The following is a 19,438-nucleotide window of genomic DNA, read 5'->3' as shown; positions in this document are numbered from 1 at the left end:
CGAAGTAACCTATAAACATACTTCAGACACGTCTTGCCTCCCCTTCAGTTAAAGGAATACTTTACACTTGGATATTGGTAGGTTTTATTGTAATAATAATAATAATAAGTACAAGTACATATTTTGTAGTTCATTTTGTCTATGAGACCAATGTGATTCAATGTGGCAAAACATAAATAATCTCAGTGAAGTTTATAATGTGCAGTAAAATGTATATGACTTTGAAATATTATCTCATCAAATGGTAAAAACTACCGATCAAAAGCCTGGAAACCGTTTATGGAAGCAAATTCAATGTATTTAGAATTATATATAGTGTATATGGAAATGCTTTCAACATATTCACCAACAAAAGATTTTAGAAACAATAAAAATTTTAAATATGTAAAAAACAAATCTAATATTTTAAAATAATAAAACTGTTCAGCAATATACATTTCTTAACATGAAACCTAGTATAATATTATTTATTTAAAGTAATTATCAGTGCAAAGACTGGCACCCCCTCCAGGGTGTGTTCCCGCCTTGCGCCCAGTAATTCTGGGTAGGCTCCGGCCCCACCGCAACCCTGAATTGGATAAGCGGTTTCAGACAATGAATGAATGAATAAATTAATTAATTAATGAATAATCACTGCAAAACAGCTTTCACAGTTACCATGGTAAAACTCACTGTTTGAAACAACATCATATGAGAACCACCGTATGCAAGTATTTATGACAAATGTGTTTTAATTTCATTCATATCATTTTCTGATTTGACATAAAGTATATTTTAGTATATTATGTGTGTGGGGAAAAAAGTGATATTTATATGTTACTAGAAGTTGTGAAGGTCAGATTACTTTTGTAAATCTGGATGTAGATACCCTAATTCTCACTATTGTAATCAATTATCACTACTGACTCACAGTAGTATCTGATGTTCTAGCTCCTTTAGTGCTATAATTATTAATCATGTTCTTTACGCAGTGTCCTTAATTCCTGTTGAAGTCTAATAAGCGTCTAATTACTAAAATATAAGATTACGTGCCTTGCTCTTTTCTCACACAAATTCATATTCATGTGCTGCTTTCATGGCCTGAAGCTATCAACTGAATAACGGCAATGCTTCTAGACAAATGACAAAAGCAGTTTCTAGGATAGGCTCATCAAACCCACTCTGAATAGCTGTCAACAAGAGTGAGTAGCTATGAATGTCTGAGCATCTGGATAGAATATTCCAGACTCCAGCCTGGTTTGTACAGGGCAGGGAAAACTGACACTCCGCTTCTGAAATCATGTCATGCAAAACAACTCTCTTCATCTAAACCATCCTTCATCTTCATAAAAATCTTAAGGGTGCTTTTAAATTTAATGACTGTGCCCAATAAATCATGTGGATAAGGTCTTTTCTTAGGGTTCCAGGGTTTTGTATAAAGGGTCAATTACACTGTCAGGTTTCACGATTCCAGTATGAGTCTGGTTCCAGAAGTATAATCTAAACATTAAGACAAGATGATGCAGTTAACCTGCTAACAATCCTATTCTGTATTTATATATTTATAAATATTAAATACTTTATTAAGAACACTATTCTGAAAACAAGTAGGGTTTCCTTTTGCTCTCAAAACAGCCTCAGCTCTTCATGGCATGGATTACACACAATGTTAGAAACATTTCTTTCAGGTTCTAGTCCATTCTGACAGGATTGCAAACTAAGATTCCTCAGAACAGTCATCTTACTGTAGAATTTTGGTGAGTCTGTGCCCATGGCAGCCTCAGGTTTCTGTACTTGGCTGGCAGAAGAAGAATCTGACATGGTCTTCTGCTGTTGTAGGCAGTGGCCATCTGTTCAAAAGTAGAATAGAATAGAATAGAATTTAATAACTTACTGTTATTGTACACTGAGAAGCAGTACTGTTGGTGCATTCACACTTAACAAACAAGGATAAATGTAGAAAAGTATAGAAACTAAAGTAGTTAAAGTACAAAATAAGTATAAGAAATATAAACAAAATTAAAAATATACTATATACAGCAAGTTACATATTGCAGGATATTGCAGAACTGATAAAATGCATTGGCAATGTGATCATATATTTCAGTTGGATATATATACATATATGGAATATAATAAAATAGACATGGAAAATTTAACTTTAATTACTGGAACAATCACAGGCCCCAAACAGTCAGAGTCATTTTATTTGGCAGAATTCCTTTCTTGCATTGTCCTGGGGTAATAGTGGTTCTTGAGTCTGCTTGTCCATATAATTGATATGATGCATCTAATGGAGAACAGTAGGTCAAATTGATTTTGTTCAGTGTGAGATGGGATCAGCATTATATTTATATTACTGCCGTTTTAATGCTACACCAATCAATATTACATTCGACTCCAATGCTAATCCAGGAGGATGTTGTCCCAATGCCTATATATTTCATATGTTTACATACATCAGGATATAAATTCATTGGATTGAATTTTTAATTTTAATTGTCTCAGCATTGGTAGGAATGTTTCAAACCTCATCAGTAGTCACTTGAACTTACTCATCATCTGAAATTGTAAAATACAAAACTGAGGTTGTCCAAAGCGTTTTTTACTTGGTATCCAGAGGCATCACATTCCCACTCTAGTAAAAGAAGCCCTGTTTCCTCAGTGTTTTGGTATGAAATCTGTAAAGCTTGTCCTGAGATGCAACATAGTTGTAAAGGGTCTCCCTGCAGAGGGCAGACTGTTTCTACACTGTAGACCACTCTACACTCTCTTTTACATAGCTACTAGTTCTTTAAAAGCCAACGACCAGTGATGTGGCTCAGCAAATGTGGAAAACATTTCAAGTAAACCAGACCAGACCCTCCATTATCGCATTGTTTTAGATAGACATCATTTTTGCCTACCACCCTATTTAAGAGACATAAAGAGACGAAACATACAAGTCGACATGGATATTTAGTGCAAAATCAGCCACGTGCAAAATAACAAAGTGCTGATTACTATGCAATATTCGGTGAGAATATTAATTTACAGTATAGTAAAGACCTGTCCATGTCTTAACTTCAGCAGCAGCCCACAGAAGGCTGTTTATCCCATCAAGAAAGCTTCTCCCTTTTCCATAAGCTCTGCTTATCTGCACATATACTTCTCCCTTTAAAGGCTATATTGTGTTGCTGCTTGTTGTTGACCAGAGGATTTTATATTCCGATTTGAAGTTAACAAATAGGCCACCAGAACTGAGCGGCTTTCATAGGGAGAGAATTTGGCATATGGAGCCAAAAAAAAAAAAAAAAAAAAAAAAAGGAAAGGAAAGGAAGAAAAACATTAGCCTACGGGTTATAAAGATGTAGCCTACTCTCCACAAGGCGCTAGTCTCACTTTGATGGTTCCTAAAACTAGTCCAAGTTCTCCTCACTGTGCTGAATTTCATTGGGACTTCCAGGGAGTGTTAAAGTAGGTTTACAGAACTCTCGCGGTGGAATTGAGCATTTGTTTCTGGTTTACCCTACGACGAATTTAGAGGACTGTTCTGCGTAAAATGGGTGGAATTTACTTCTGTCACATCGCGCTGCTGCTTGTGTTTATCTGTCAGATTCCCGCCAATCGTGGACAGGTGAGTGGAGCTCGAGATACTTAAGTCGACTTGGGGACATCTTTTCATTTAAACTCCTTAATCTCCTCAAAGCTCTTATGTAGGTCGAGGCTTAATGACACACTATTACTACATTGACATTGTTTAACATGTTATTGGATTTATATGATTTTCTGTTAAACCTAAGCAGAGAGGAGAGAGCTGTGGTCATAATTTGTGACTTCTAAAATCTGTATAAGTCTTAAAATGCCAATTATACAGCTGTAATTGCACTTAAAAAGAGTACTTAGACATGAATAGGTTGTTTGATTGAAATAACACAAGGCCCCAACGAGAGAGTTGTCAATTTAAATAATGAAAGTCATTATAAACCAAATTGGGGAAGGATACAATGGGTTCTCCCAGTCTACTTTGTCTATATATATATATATACCAAATATATATACATATACATACATATATACCAAAGAGCAGTCATGGAACATGGATGATTGGATTTTTAGTGATGTATCACAAATCTATATTGTCCAAGTAGATGATGCTGAAACTCTTTTATATATATTTATCTATAACACAATCAAATTAACCCACCTCATTTATGATATGGTGTTGCATATCAGGTAAAGGACTAGGGGAAATGGCAATGAATTTTGTACATTGAAATTTGGACACTTCTAATTATTTCGATAGTAAAAAAATGTTTGATGATGTGATGGTGATGATGAAGTCATTTTTTTCAGGATGAAAATGCATCTGGTCACAGAGCACACGTGTTACACCTTTTTTTCAGGGAAAAGTTAATCCACAGGGACATGTTCATCAAACTCTCTGGCTGAAAATCAAGTAGAAAATGTTTAAATATTAAATTAAGAGGAAATATTTAACTGGTTCATTATATGGCTCCATTCAGGGAAGCTGATCTGCCAACTGGTAAAAGTTGAAACCAGCTTGATGTACAATATTGATTTTCATTCATACAGTATTGACCATTCATGAAGTCCATGTCTCAGAAATTAAACGGAGCAACAATTTACTAATAGTGATTTAATAGTGACTTTTATGTTAGTGATTCTGTAACTCTTTAGCATTTACAAAATATTATTAATTCAAACAATTTAAGTAAATTTTGTATCTTATTTGTGATTTGTTTATTGCTACAAAGTTAAAAAAAAAAAAAAACCTGGGTAAAGGGCATTTTAAGTTTTGTGATTCCCTCATTGTTGCCATGGTTTTGACTCACTGTTCAGGAATGTCAACATTTATTCTATTATGATAGAACAGCATTAAAGCTAATTGAGGCAAAACTGGATAAACTGCTTTTGCAGAACATGGTCTAAATGCTTAGCACTATCACACTATAAACTACTCTCTTTACCATCTAGCGAGGTGTTTTCACAAGATGTGCAAATATTAATTTTACATGTATCTCACAAGATGAAAACGCTTACTGGCCTTTTTGAAAATATGAAAGAAAAAGAAAAATAAACCCAGAACTTAGATTAACCACAGAGCCCTTCCCCTCTGTGGTAGCCAATCACAGTTGGGGAACTCCTCATACTGTGATTGTTTTCAATATTATATTAAGAGGTCAAGTCTGACCTGAACTACCTTAAATCACAGAACACCAGTTCAATAAGCCACATTCACTACTTTACTGCTCTGGTGCAAAGTTTTGGTAGATTATTTATTACAGTATTTTACTAAAAATTTCTGGATAATTATATTTTAAGATGTAATACATAATAATCAGAATGGTTTGATGTGAAATGTTCCATTCTAGAAAAAAGCCAGATATGGTCTTGATAATGACTTCTGAATCATTCCATTTGTTTTAATGAGCCTTTACTCAAAATAGTTATGTATATATGTCAGAGGCATTGTTTTATAATAGCATTGATAGAATTGTTTAAATTTACAATATTTAATCCATTTGTGAAGGACAGACATGTACATAGCGTAAGGCAACATAGTACTCACAGAAAACATTATTTTCAGAATAACGTCCTTTTAAAGTAATCAGCAATACACATAGAGAAGCCAATAACATGTTTATTGACTAGTCATTTTAGACAGGAAATATAAGGACTATATATACAGTATATTGAATAAAGCTACATATATATATATATATATATATATATATATATATATATATACAATCCTTATAAAGGTGTATCTCTACAGTTCAAGATCTGACATCAAAAAATATTCTGTTTTCATATCTACAGCTGAATTATTCAACTTTTATCAATAGATTTCCCGTTTAAAGATGTTTTTCCCAGCTACATTCCAGATAAAAGTCCATCCATGTGTTTCTTTGTCTTCTTGTATCTTACATAATATTATTTTAATGTTTCTTATGTAACATGAACTGCCTGAAGATTTTGGGAATATTACAATTTCTTGCTTTTTCAGAGGAAAATTTATCTGTGTAAAAGTTTATTATGGCCCTGATTGTTTCTCTGATTCCAAGTCATTTAGTCTCTCAAATAATCTACATTACGCTCTCAGAATGTATGCATTTATTAACAACATTGTTTTTGTGTGAAAAGGCCTTGGGCTTAACATGATTAAAAATGGGTATTAACACGGGATGTATTTAGAAATACAAAATGCGTAGCTTTAACGTATCTGTTTTAAGAGCACACACAGACTTCACATTACAACTTCGCTGGCCAAATGTAACACCTGAGAGGCATTACTGTGCTTAAAATACTTTGAAACAAAGACAGCCTTCCAAGATCCAGACTGTTCAATTTTCTGTAAGCTTTGAGATTTTCTCGTTCTCTCTGAGCATGTTAAATTCTCCATACACACTGTTCATTCACCCTGCAAGCACAATCCAGCCTTTCACAGCTCTGAGTCCCTACCTCCACCTCCAGAGTGGCACCTCTTATATATGACGTCATGCATATTGCAAAACACTGAATCTTTCAGAGCTGGACAACTTCCATTGAATAAAACCACAAGCTTGCATCATTTATGTGGTTGGCAGTCCCAAAACCAAGGCTAAGTGGGACTAGTCGCTGTTCTGTTTACAAAAAAAGGTTTAGGATTTATATGTAGTTTTTAGATGGTTTATTTTTACATTTTATTTAAAAAGTTTTGTAAAACCTCAGTGACTATGAAAAACATATGATGACATGCCTTAAACAGCTCTTATTCTTTCTGTCAGTATAGGCATAGCTTGGAGATCTTTAGGCCTTGTAGTGTATAGTAAATTGAGATACATTCTATGTTCTGCAGGAATGTCCTGGAACACAGGAGCTGCAAAATTCCCTTCGTCAGGCTCACAAACTGCTCTCAGCTCATGAAGCTTCATACCTGCAGAGTCTCCGCACTCTGAGGAAGAAGCTTAGTATGCTGCAGAACAGCTCCACTCGCCTGCCCAGCAAAAACAACAGTAAGAGCTTTCAGTGGAAAGTATGAATGTGATTATATTATTTAAAAAAGCCTCACCTTATGTAATTAGGGATTATGGTTAAAATAAACTGATGCTGAGATACTAGAAGATATATTCATGAGACACAGTACAGACCATGATAGTTTTTCTGAGGTTTTGCATCAGAAATGTTCTCAAACAAAGCAAGAGTGACAAAGGAAAATACAAGAAACACTGATAAAATGATAGCGCACTCAGTGAATTTTGTTTACATACACTGTGGTCTGTTTGTGCATAGTTACCTGTCCAAAACTAGACGCTCCATTTAATGGCAAGAAGTTGGGAAAGGTGCTGCTGCCAGGACATGAGGTCCACTTCCTGTGTGACTTGGGATATGAGCTTGTGGGGTCTGAGACCCGTCAGTGTAAGGAGTCTCTGACCTGGAGCGGTCAGCAGCCTGTTTGTAAAGGTAAGTAATAATGGCTCTCACATAAAGATCTGAAGTAATCTTAAAGACTTTAAGACTTTAGTGTGTGATTTCTGACTGTTAACAATATACAAAATAACGGACTAAAATGAGGAATCAGGATGTTTTCTAGCTGTATGGTGTACTTGGTCCATTTTTTATATATATATAGATCTATTTAGTACAATTTAATATACATTTTCTTTGAAAAACGTGGCACATGGGATACACATCTAATTGTATTTTTCTGCCCAGTACTGGGGTTGAAATCTAAATGCCACTATTTTCTATAAATTAAACTTCAGGCCTTTTATCACCAGAAACTCCTGTGTGGAATGTGGTGTGTCAAACTGCCAGGTCTCAAGCTCTGTGCTATTAGCGTACATTTCAGCAATTAAACCTTTAGACACCGTTCAATAATGCAGAATTTAATTAAAATTACAACACTTACAATTTGGAAATTGCTTTCTTTCAGTTATGAAACATTAGACTGCTTCAGAACGGAAATACAATGGATCAATATTTCATGTCAGTGAAAGGGCAGCCCAGCAATAACAGACGAAAATGGACTTTTGTCTCTGTTGCCCACTGAAACATTCCTTTCTTACATCTTCCATTCTTCTACCCTCATCATTCATTTTTTATCTATTCTATCTATCACCCTCACTTTCCTGTCTGCATGATCATTGTTTTTCTTTTATTTTTTTTACAACCTCTGAACTTCTGTTTTACACATCACTCATGTTATTACCCCCATTTTTTTCCCCGGAAAAAAAGTTTTGTATTTCATACTCATCTCAGCATGATTGAGTTTCATTTGGCTTTTGTATTCTCCACAGAATGTTTCAGTTTGGCCTCATGCATTGTTTTACAGACCATTTAATTCCAGACAGCAGGCCAGCATTTTGATTGTGCTTGACAAATGCTCCATCAGCACCAGAGAAAGCTCTCTCTGAAACCACAGAGAGCTCTGCATACTTTACTTAATCTTTGCATCAGAAGTATAAAGTTACATGGCCCTTTTCATTTTCCAGTTCACAGATGCTCTTTTTAAAACATGGATTTTTATGCCTGCATGCAACTGGTTGGTTTTAGACCTGGATTAAAGGCTGATCCCCTCTCTTTTTTTTAGAAATAAATGAGTGTGTTTCCTCGCCATGTGCCAATGGGGGTTCATGTACAGATGAAGTGAATGGATTCTCATGTGAATGTGCCAAAGGGTGGGCTGGGTCTACTTGCCAATCTCCAACACCTACATGTGAGTAAAATTTGTACCTTAACCTAAAAATCGCAAATGGAACACAACCCCTATTTTAGCTTTTAACACACTTAATACTATTAATGCTCTATACATTTTTGCTTTGAAACTAGCAGTGTTACTACAAACTGTAATTCTGGAAAATGTGGGATATTTTGTTAAAGGCAAAACAAGACTGTGATTGGATAATTCTCTTCAACATTTATTTAAGTGAATATGTATAAAGAAATTACTTTTAAAGACACTCTCCATTGAAAATCAAGCTTATCGTTGTAAACCTGGTGTTTACAATGGTGTTTTTGTATGCTAGAAGACAAATCATTAGAGAAATAAAAATTCAGTACCACAGCAGAGAATGTCTGCATTCCTTGCTCTTCACATGCTGAATGAAAGTGAAGGTGTAGATCTAAGTCAATTGTAAGTATTTAAGGCATGTATTTGAATTCAAGTTAGACATTCTTGGTGCTCAGCACTTTGTGAGAATTTTTCAAACAATTTATAAAGAACATTTCTTATTGCAAATTTGTAAAGAATTAAAATATTTACCTATCTACCCCACAAATTATTGAAAATGATACAGATAATTCAAAGAAATCTTGATATGGGTGGCATTCAAACATCCACTGATGCATCTAGAAATGCAACCTGATATGCAGGGATAAATCTTCTGTCATGGTATGGGGATTCATCCGTAACATAGGCATTTATGAGATTAAGGATATAACATTGATGTGGGGAGTATATATTGGAATTTGTTGCCGTCAAGGCATCTTCATTTCCAGGCCGTCCATGATAATTTTCTCATGAAATTTGTTTCCTTTTAAAAATGCATGGCACATCATGAAGAGTAGCACTGCTGAGCAGCAAATCTTGTGTCAAGCACGAATGGGATAATATCTACTTGCAAACCTGCAACTGTCCTAACTTCCCAAATGATTAAAACTTGTAATTAAAGGAAAGGTGATATAACACAGTTGTAAGCATGCCTCTGTCCCAAGTTAAAAATGTGTGCTGTTTGCAACAAAATATAAATGTGTTTATATTTACAACACAAATAGATTCTTGTATTTATTGCATTTTAAAATATTTTACTTAAAAATATTAGACTTAATGGGCATTATAGACAAAAATATATCAACATTACATCCCAAAATATGCATGCTCATATCCATTGGACTAATGGATTTTTAAAAGCCTGTTGACCTCCACACACTACTGCAACTGTCCATTGATCTCATGTTTGCTCTCTCCAACAAGTTTAATTTCAAGAGGCTGCTATAAACACTGAACACTGCACAGATACAGCAGTCAGCTCACACAGGCTCTAAATCTTGAAGGAGATATTTACAGCTTTTTAGACAATTACCATGAATGTGTGTGTGATCTCCACTACCTTCAAAATATAGGAATCTATTTTAGCATTAAATAAAAATTAAATCTAGCAGTTATTTTGTTAAATTTCAGAACTAAAGCATTTTCACATTACTCTGAATGCAGTCTCTGCCAACACACGTAATGTCCAAATTAACGTCCTAACCCTAGCAACAAAAATAGAAACTTATATCCAACCAATTAAAATTATGCAAACTACAAACCATGTTTCCACAAAAGTTGGATTTTTAATATTTCTAATGTTTTCATTGACCAACAAGATTGTTTTGTTTACATATTTATATAATATATTTATATAAACACATTTCCAATTTGATATCTGCAACATACTGTTGGGACAGAGGGATATTTATCACTGTGTTACATAATCTTTCCTTTGAATTACAACTTTTGGGAAAGGTGGATACTATTTTTGCCAATTTTTTGCTTGATTCAAAACTTAAGCGGTTTAACAGTCCATGACGGACTCATTTGAAAACAGCACATGTTTACATTGAAATAAGTGACTATTCTCTTGTTTGCATATATGTACCAAACTAGCTACTCTCACCCCAACCTCATCCTTTGTCACAACCTTGTCATCTGCACTATGTTATAATGAATATGAGCTTAATCTAAAATTAATGACTACTTTACTTCCTTAGGCTTAGCAAAAATTAATCTCTTGCTCCTCCAGTATTTGTGACAGTAACCAACACATCTGCTGCTACCACTGGAGCTGCTGCTGCCACTTCATTTCCCCTTGTGACTTCGTCACTTTTTTTGCAACCTTCAAAATGCAGCCAGGTACAAGGCACTACCCACTGTACTTGTGAAGCAGGATACACCATCTCAGGCCGGGACACCAGCATCTGCACAGGTTAGTGCTACAGATGAGAAGAAGAAATTATAAGAATTTTTCTGAAAATTAATTAATTAATTCATTGTCTGTAACCGCTTATCCAGTTCAGGGTCGCGGTGGGTCTGGAGCCTAGCCGGAATCACTGGGCGCGAGGCGGGAACACACCCTGGAGGGGGGCCCTTCCAGTCCTTCACAGGGCGACACACACTCACACCTATGGACACTTTTTGAGTCACCAATCCATCTACCAATGTGTGTTTTTGAACAGTGGGAGGAAACCTGAGCTCCCGGAGAAAACCCATGTGGACGCGGGGAGAACACACCAAACTCCTCACAGTCAGTCACACGGAATGGGACTCAAACCCCCAACCCCAGATCCCTGGAGCCATGTGCCTGTGAAACTACCTGCTGCGCCTCTGTGCCACCCTTATATCAGAAAATTATAAATGTAATCATATAAGATGGTTTGTTAACTCCATAGTTTCTAATCCTGGTCAAGAAGCTTCCCCTTATTACATACTTTGTTAGTCCCTGACCCAACTAATCAGCCAATTATTGAGTCCTTGTCTATTAATGCTTTTTTATGATAGTTTTCCATTTATACAAATCCATTTATGACATTTGTGTTTTTTTCAATCTGAGTTTATCCCAGACATACAAATTTTCTGTAATTATGATTTTCAGCTAGATAAATGAATGAACTCCCCTTAGGCCCTTAGCAGGAATGGGTATGCCAAAATATTGTAATGCTAGCTCTGTTCTGCCTAAACTCCATCTTGGCTCAAACATCTATTTCCATTGCTGAAACTAATGAGTGCATACTTTATGTAAATTATGTGTAAATAAGCCATAATCAGGTGGTACTGGAGTTCACACACTGGACCTGATAAACTGCAATCAAAAACTTATATATCAGTCGGTGTAGTCAAATCTGTGCTCAGTTTTATGCAAAATATCCTACCAAAACTTTTGTGAGAAAATGGTGCGCACAGGAGGGCTTCAATATAAACCCGGGAGGGGCTGATGTCCCACAGCTTCAGGTTCCTCTGGTTTCCTCCCATGGTCCAAAAACACACGCTGGCTTCTTAAAGGTGTCCATAGGTGTGAGTATGTAAAGCAATGGCACTCCTCCAGGGCATTTACCCACCTTCTACCCAGTGATTCCGGGTAGGCTCTGGACCCTCCACAACCTGGAACTGGATAAATGGTTACAGACAATGAATAAATGAAGAAAAAATGTGCATGCCCTGGTATTAATGATTGCAGTCATTGCACATGAAATATAATGACCTGAAGTCCTTAAGACCTTAAAATGAAATGAGTGTACAGAAGTGTTGAAGTAAATGCATCAGCTTCCCTGTGGGCAAAGATTTTTAGTGTTTTATACTCAAGAATTAAATAAAACATTAGCCTGAATCGCAGTTTGTTCACTACCCATGGCCCCTCCTAGACTCCATAATACAAAGACCAGGTTTGAGCATTATCTATGTGTTAGCTAAGAATATAGAGAATTACTCATTAAAATTGAAATTCTATGAATGTTTTATCATCCTTTTCAGACATTGACGAGTGTGAACTATTCCATAATGGACAAGCAGGTCGTTTGTGTTTACATGCTTGTGTTAATACCCCTGGTGGTTACCGCTGTACTTGCCCTTTGGGCTACAACGTTACCCGAGATGGCCGCAGCTGCAAAGGTGAGTCATGGTCAGTATTTATTCATTTTTTGAGCTTCATGTTGTTTCCCGATTAAGTGGTGGAGTTTAAATTTAAGGTATGGATATTTCTGTTCTTACTTACAGATATTGATGAGTGTGCTACAAGGCAGAACAACTGCACCAGGGACCAGCTGTGTGTGAACACTTATGGAGGTTTTCAGTGTGTTAAGGTGGAGTGCCCACGTATTCGCAATGCAACCTATGTCAAAACCTCTCCTTCGTAAGTATGCACAGTCTTATCCAAAAGAGTTGTGGGTTGACAAAGCACTAACTTAAAAGCTGCTTTAAAATTATTTTAATGTGCAACATTAAGAACACTCGATTGTTTTGTAAAAAGTGTAGAACTTAGAAATATTCCAAACATCACACAAGATGCCAAACCTAATATATTTTATTACCAGTAAACAAGACCATTAATCACAACTTATAAGAATTCCAGGAAATATTTGAGAAATCACATTTAACATTATTGGCAACTAAGGAAATTTTATCCAAATATTTTGTGTGTCCATTCATTGTGGTTTTTGCTCTTTTCAAGATTCCTGCCCTAAGTAATTAAACTGCAGATTGTCCATACATCTCTTTAGTTCAGTATTACATGTTGGCTGCTCAGTGGTAGTCTGTAAGGCAAGAAGTGGTAGTCTGTAAGGGGATCGTTGTGTTTTCCTTGTGTGTGGGTTTTAGAAAATGAATGAATGCATGAATGAATGAAAATTCAGTAATGGACTCTTGCACAGCTTGTCCATTGTTCTTAATACATTAGCAGGTTATTTGCTTGATTTATAGATCTTCTGTCTTGATTATTCCAATAAGCTTTTGACAGTGGCACAAGTTTTTCAGTGTTATATTCTTACAGTGGAAAGATGGACAGAAACACTTGTGGATTTGATGAAAGTGTACTTGAGGGCCCTTTCGACTGGAAAGTAAATAAATAAAGGGTGGTCTCTGACCTTGGCACAGGAGTGTATTTGCTGAAATGAGAAACATTAGATGAATTTTAAAGGAAAAAAATGAAGATTAGAACAGAAAGTTTACTTTCCAAATTAACTTTGTTTAAACTTCCCTCTGGACAGGCGCTGTGAGAGGAACCCCTGTCCAGTGGATAACAGGGCATGTTCCCAGGCTCCTAACTCTGTGTCCTATCACTACATGTCTGTTGTGTCTAACCTGTCAGCTCCTCGGGTCATGTTCCGGGTGTCTGCCGTCCGGGTTCTGGGGGACACACTCCGCTTTGCTCTGCTTGGAGGACGTGGGCGACGCCATTTCACTGTGCAGCGATCTGACCGTCAGACAGGTCAGCTACTGCTAACCAGCCCCATTCAGGGTCCTGCTACTCTGGAAGTGGAGGTTGAGATGAATGAACTGGAGAGGAAAGTGCAGATCGGCCGCTATATCACCAAAATCACACTCTTTGTCTCACAGTATGAGTTCTAGATACTTCTGGTGTTCAGAGGTGCATCTGATTTTTACCCCTTAAACTCAAAGACTCATCATTTTGTCCAGAATGTAAATCCATACTTGGATAACTACAAAGATTTTATATTAGTTTCTTGGTAGTATGTGAGTATATTAAAGTATTTACTGCAGAATGAGAATAGAGATTGATAAATGAATAGTAAGCTTAAGTTTTAGTGCTTATGTCACTTAAAAATTATGATAGCATGCCATGTATGTCAAGCTTTAAGATGTACAAACGTTTTGAAACAGTATGAAACATTCATTATTTATTTGTCTGTACAACTTTTTAGATGCATAGCACCTCATTGAACAGGCTCATGTCTATCACACGTACTCGCATACAAACTTACTCAATCCCTTTTTGGATTGGCACCACAAGAGGTGCTATTTTTTAAATACTTATATGTTGAAACTGCTTCACAAGGGTGTGCTATTTAGTGCTTATTTACCGGAAAGAATATGCCCTTGTTTATCAGATTCAAGTTTGAAAGCAACAATAATATGAAAAATGTTAAGATATAATGGATATAGTATTTATTGACATAGAGGTTGTGTGTTTATTTGTTTAAATAAGCAGAGTTTGACAGCTGTGTATGACTTTTTATTCTTAATTTGTTTCTGCATGGTGACTCTCCTGCAAGATTTGGAATCAGGGCTGGTAAGGGAATGAATCCATAAAGAATGACTTGGTATCAGCATTTTATATATCCCATATAATATGTCTGAAAAAAATATCATTGTAAGTAAATGTAATCATTTAGAACATTTCTGTGCTTAACCTAAATGTCAATGAACATCTTGGGATGAGTTGATTGTTGGCTATTTGACTTAATTATATGACCTTTTTTTATTATCGTGAAAAGGAAAATAAATTTTAAAAGTCGTGTACTTCCTTGCATTCAGACAGAAGTCTTTGTATGAATGCAGATTTGTAGAGCAGGAAAAAAGGATGTTCCTGTCATGACATCATAGTTTTTCGATGTGAAGCACCCCTTGGAACAGGCTTGGTACATGTACTCATGTTTAGCAAGCTAAAAATTCTTCACAACAGGCTGCTACTAGCACTCAAGCAGCTATCGAATCATAAGAGACGTGCTTGGATGCAATTACACCATGTGTCCTTTTTAAAGTTAAAAACTTTCTTTTTTTTATATATTTAGAACCGTATCTTCCAGCCAAGAAGCATTTAGAAACCTTTAACTATAGTAGCATGCAGGGTTTTATATATATATATGTCATTCTATTAAAAAATAAAAATTATAGTAACTTGCTGTCTGGATAGTTCTGGAAAGGACATTATGCCTGGGTCACAAAGCTGTGCTTTTTAGCCACGAGTCAGCAAGCAGAACTTCCCTCAAAGAGCCACTGTATTCATGCAGTCCACAGATTGGTGTGTATATATGCATGGGGAAGAGTAAAAACAGCAGATCTCTCTGATATATTTAGCGAGCGGGAGAGATGGGATACATCTGAGCCATTTGTGGTATCCCTCTGCTGCCCCTCTTGCCAAAACTGCTGACATGTGTATGTGAAAGTTCGTGTGTACTGACATGATGAAAAGGTTTTACTTTTGACCCGAAATAGCTGAGTAATATTTGTGGTCAAAGGTTTAAAAAAAATGACCCTCATGTCACGTAACATCCTATAAAACAGTTATTTGTCAAAGCATCAGCTCTTTGACACACACCAGATGAGCTGTGAATGGAGAAGACTAAGACTAAAGCAATGCAAATGGACAAATGACGATGCATGGTATAAACCACTCTGTATAGGTAGCAGTGTGAAAAGGGTGTCGTCTGTTAGTGTGTGCATTGGCGTGGCACTGGTGGGCAACTGCAGGGAGAGCCCTGAAAAGGATAGAGTGTGAGAATAACTGATGGCTGAATGGTCTTGACTGACTGCAAATAGGTTGAATAGAGAGAGATGCACACCATCATCATTTTTTGTTTCAATAGAGGGCCTCCTATTTTTCAGCTGTCAGAGTCATGTCTTGATGCTGAAAAGGCTTTTCCCCCTCATTCACTTCAACTATCTCACAATCTAACCACTTCTGTGCCACCCTATCCTGATATTTAGGCGGAAGAAAAAAGGAAACAGAGATGAAGAAGCATGGGAGGTCCAAGGTGCAAAGTGAATGCTGCCTTTAGTTGTCAATCTTAAAAAAGGGTAGTCATGATGAACGTGTATAGTATCGTTCTTGTTTGGGCTGTCCCACTGCAGCCTGCCTTATAGTGTTAACTATACAAATACATTTTAAAGTGCTTTTTGTGTAGTGTATAACTGTAATTTAAATTTCAATCATTCCCTCCTCTTTTGTCATTTTCTGGTACCTATCATGTTTTATCAGAAATGACAATTGTCGTTTTATTAAAGGTAAATAACCTAAACATTAAGTCGTTTAAAAATGGCAAGATAAATGCATATATTTGTCACTGCATACATTGTGAATTACATCAAGGAAGAAAGTGCTGCAAAAGCAAGTGCCTTGATTTGTTCTATTCTTGGGAAAAGTATCATGTCCAAAAGTACATGTGAGTTTTGATGTTAGCAATCTTGATTGTAGCGTATTACTCTTCATTTTTTAGGTCAAATTCATTGTAATTTTTAAAACTGTGTAACAATTAACACAATAACAAATGATTGGGAGAATGTTTTCAGTTTTAATTACTATTCTATGTTACACAGAAATACTTTAAAACTTACCTGTATAATAAATTACCTAATAATTTATTTTTTTATCGACAACTGTTTTGAGCAACTAATTTGCACATTTATATATTTGTTTAAATTTTAGTGATCTTTGCCAACACTAATTTCATGCTACTGACCTTGGCCCAGTTTCTTAAAAACATCAGAGTTAGATCATCTTAACAGGGAGAGAGAGTGTTCAGTGTGATGCTCACAACACCACTTAAGAATCTTATTTGTTCTAAGATGATTTTGGGAAAGCCAGCCCTGTAGATCAGATGTAGATCAGATTCAGATTCAGATCAGAGATTCAGATTCAGATTCAGAGGACTGGTCTAAAAATTAATCAAAACTATATACGCTGGAAACAACAGTTTGTATTCATCACTGTGTTCATAAAATAAATAAATAACACAATATCTGAATGCAGGAATTTTTATATTTAGCAGCATTTCTATGAAAGAACATCTGTGGGCAGATCATGGACAGGTCAAGTGCTATGCTCTCACACAGTGTTATTGATATCTATTTAAACTAATTAGACATTAGAGTACGGACTGTGGCCATTTTCATTCACAGCAAATGGTAGATGATAACGCTTTCACAGTTATAATACCAGACCAAGCATGTTACTTAGCCACAAGTGTGAACCTATTTCTTCTAACCACTCTTTCATAACCTAATCAGATCTCTCTGCACTGACCAGGGAGGTGAAAGACTGAAAAGAAAGAGAGAGACCTCGTCCAGAGCACATGCCCCGTCCCACTAACCTGGATCTGATAGTAATCCAATACTCTCCTTCCCACAGCATGAAGAGAAAGCTGGCACAGCGCTCCTTCCCTCTGCCGCACATGCCAACCTCAAAGCCACCAGAGATCTGATCCAATCAGGTGCTCTTACATAGTTGGATCAGATTTAAAAGGAGACAATCCATGCTGCCTGTCTGGAAGGCCTGGTCCTGTCCTGCTGGAAATGGACACCAAAAAAGGAAAAAAGAGCAAAATATACAGCACTGTATGTCAGGAATCTGATACCCAATCTTTTTAACGTTCCAGCGGTGACAGAGCCAAATGAATATGGCAGAAGCATTAAAGGACCTTGGGCAGTATCCAGTGATTCAAAGCCTTGTCTGAGTTTGGCTTTGCCTTTTTTCTTCTTTTTTTTGTGATGACACATCAGGATTTTTTCTCTTCAAGGTCACTCTCCCAAAATGCAGTTCAAATCAAAGAACGTACAGAGCCTCTTCAAATGCCTATCAATCATGCGGTCTGACCTTCCAGTTCTTTTGCCGGAATATCTACCTCTCTGGCAGACTTGCAGCATTGAATGAACACACACTTGAGTGACAGACTCTGTCTATTCAGGTGGACCTGACTGTTACTGGGTTGAGCGTTGGCCTTGTCTGGGGATTGAAGGACAGGAAAGCTCAACACTGGCTCAACACGTTCAAGTAAGGGGTTGGTGGAAACGCGGTGTCGTTCTGTCACAAGAATGGCTCGGGTTGGTGACTAGAAACCTATAGTGTTGAAATCATGCCCAAGTTAGGCCACTGGAATAATATAAGGAAGGACTCATCAGCTTTAGTCCTGGAGGGTGAGAAATTCAACACCCCTTCAGGATTTTCCTGCTCATATTCACTGTTCATACTCATCAGTCTGAGGTTAGATTTCAGTTTGTGGTCAAGGATAAGCCGCTGAATACATACATCTCTGTACTAACAATGCTTTGTAGCTCTAAATTTAGACCTTAATAGGAGAAGAAAAGAATACAAAAGGCTGAGTAAATGTCAGACCCCACAGTCATTTGCCCTTTGGTGAAAAAAGCTGTTAAAATAAAACAGTTTTGTGGGTTTTTAATTGTAATTGTTGCTTACGCACCAGCGTAAGAAAGGCTAAGAAAAATTGGATGTGAAAGGATGCAGAACTGTGAGGACCTTACAGAGAATTTAATTGAAGAAGCTGTTGCATATCTTAGAAAAACACTAAAGACCCCATAAAGCTTCAAACATCTGAATGTGTTTGAAAGAAATATTTATGCAGATTTCACAAAACTGAAAGCAAGTCTCCCAAAAGAATGGGCAGCTATAATGTTAGCAGACTGTGAACATACTAAGACTTGTAAAATTATTTAACTATACCTTATATTGTATAGCATATAAAATATAAATTACTTACTGCCATGTACTTAGCCTGCTCCAAAACATCCATTTAACACCTGGAAAGCTTATTAATGACTTCAATATTTGTGTTAGACATGCTGAGGGAGAAAAAGGAGAGAGAGCTCTGAAGTGTGCAAGACATTCCAGGAGTGGGACTGAGAACCACTGTGCTAGATAATTAATGACCTGACCATTTACAGTTTTCTGGGAGATCTGTGACGTTGGTTTCAGGTCTAATATTAGGATTTAGATTCAAGAGCTATTTGCCCTCGCTAGGTTAAAAATATGTTGTTGTATTTCTGGCAGTTGATTTTAGCACTGTAAATTTATAATACTTTCCTTTATCTTGACAAACCCATACACAGAGTAATCTAATCAAACATGCCTACATTTTAAAAAAATCAATTGCTTAAACAAAGTATTGTAGAAATTTTAATTTTAAGGTAGAGCTGGACACAGTTGCTACGTGAGACAAAACGACTATGAGTGTTTCTTCTTAAAAG

The 19,438-nt window shown here is 36.4% G+C and overlaps 1 protein-coding gene across 1 annotated transcript; it reads left to right on the top strand.

The window, feature by feature from the left end:
• The first annotated feature begins 3,367 nt into the window (after positions 1 to 3,367).
• Positions 3,368 to 14,903, top strand: LOC136710023 (fibulin-7). The gene is made up of 8 exons (XM_066685635.1): positions 3,368 to 3,595; positions 6,821 to 6,977; positions 7,255 to 7,425; positions 8,555 to 8,680; positions 10,749 to 10,931; positions 12,473 to 12,610; positions 12,716 to 12,851; positions 13,705 to 14,903. Exons 1-8 carry the CDS (start codon positions 3,521 to 3,523, stop codon positions 14,063 to 14,065), a joined length of 1,347 nt encoding a protein of 448 aa, XP_066541732.1. The 5' UTR covers positions 3,368 to 3,520; the 3' UTR covers positions 14,066 to 14,903.
• Positions 14,904 to 19,438: the final 4,535 nt, after the last annotated feature.

The sequence above is a fragment of the Hoplias malabaricus genome, chromosome 11 (assembly GCF_029633855.1).
Source record: "Hoplias malabaricus isolate fHopMal1 chromosome 11, fHopMal1.hap1, whole genome shotgun sequence".
Taxonomy (NCBI): domain Eukaryota; kingdom Metazoa; phylum Chordata; class Actinopteri; order Characiformes; family Erythrinidae; genus Hoplias; species Hoplias malabaricus.
The sequence above is the reverse complement of the archived record's forward strand: the minus strand, read 5'-3'. Positions and strand labels throughout refer to the sequence as shown.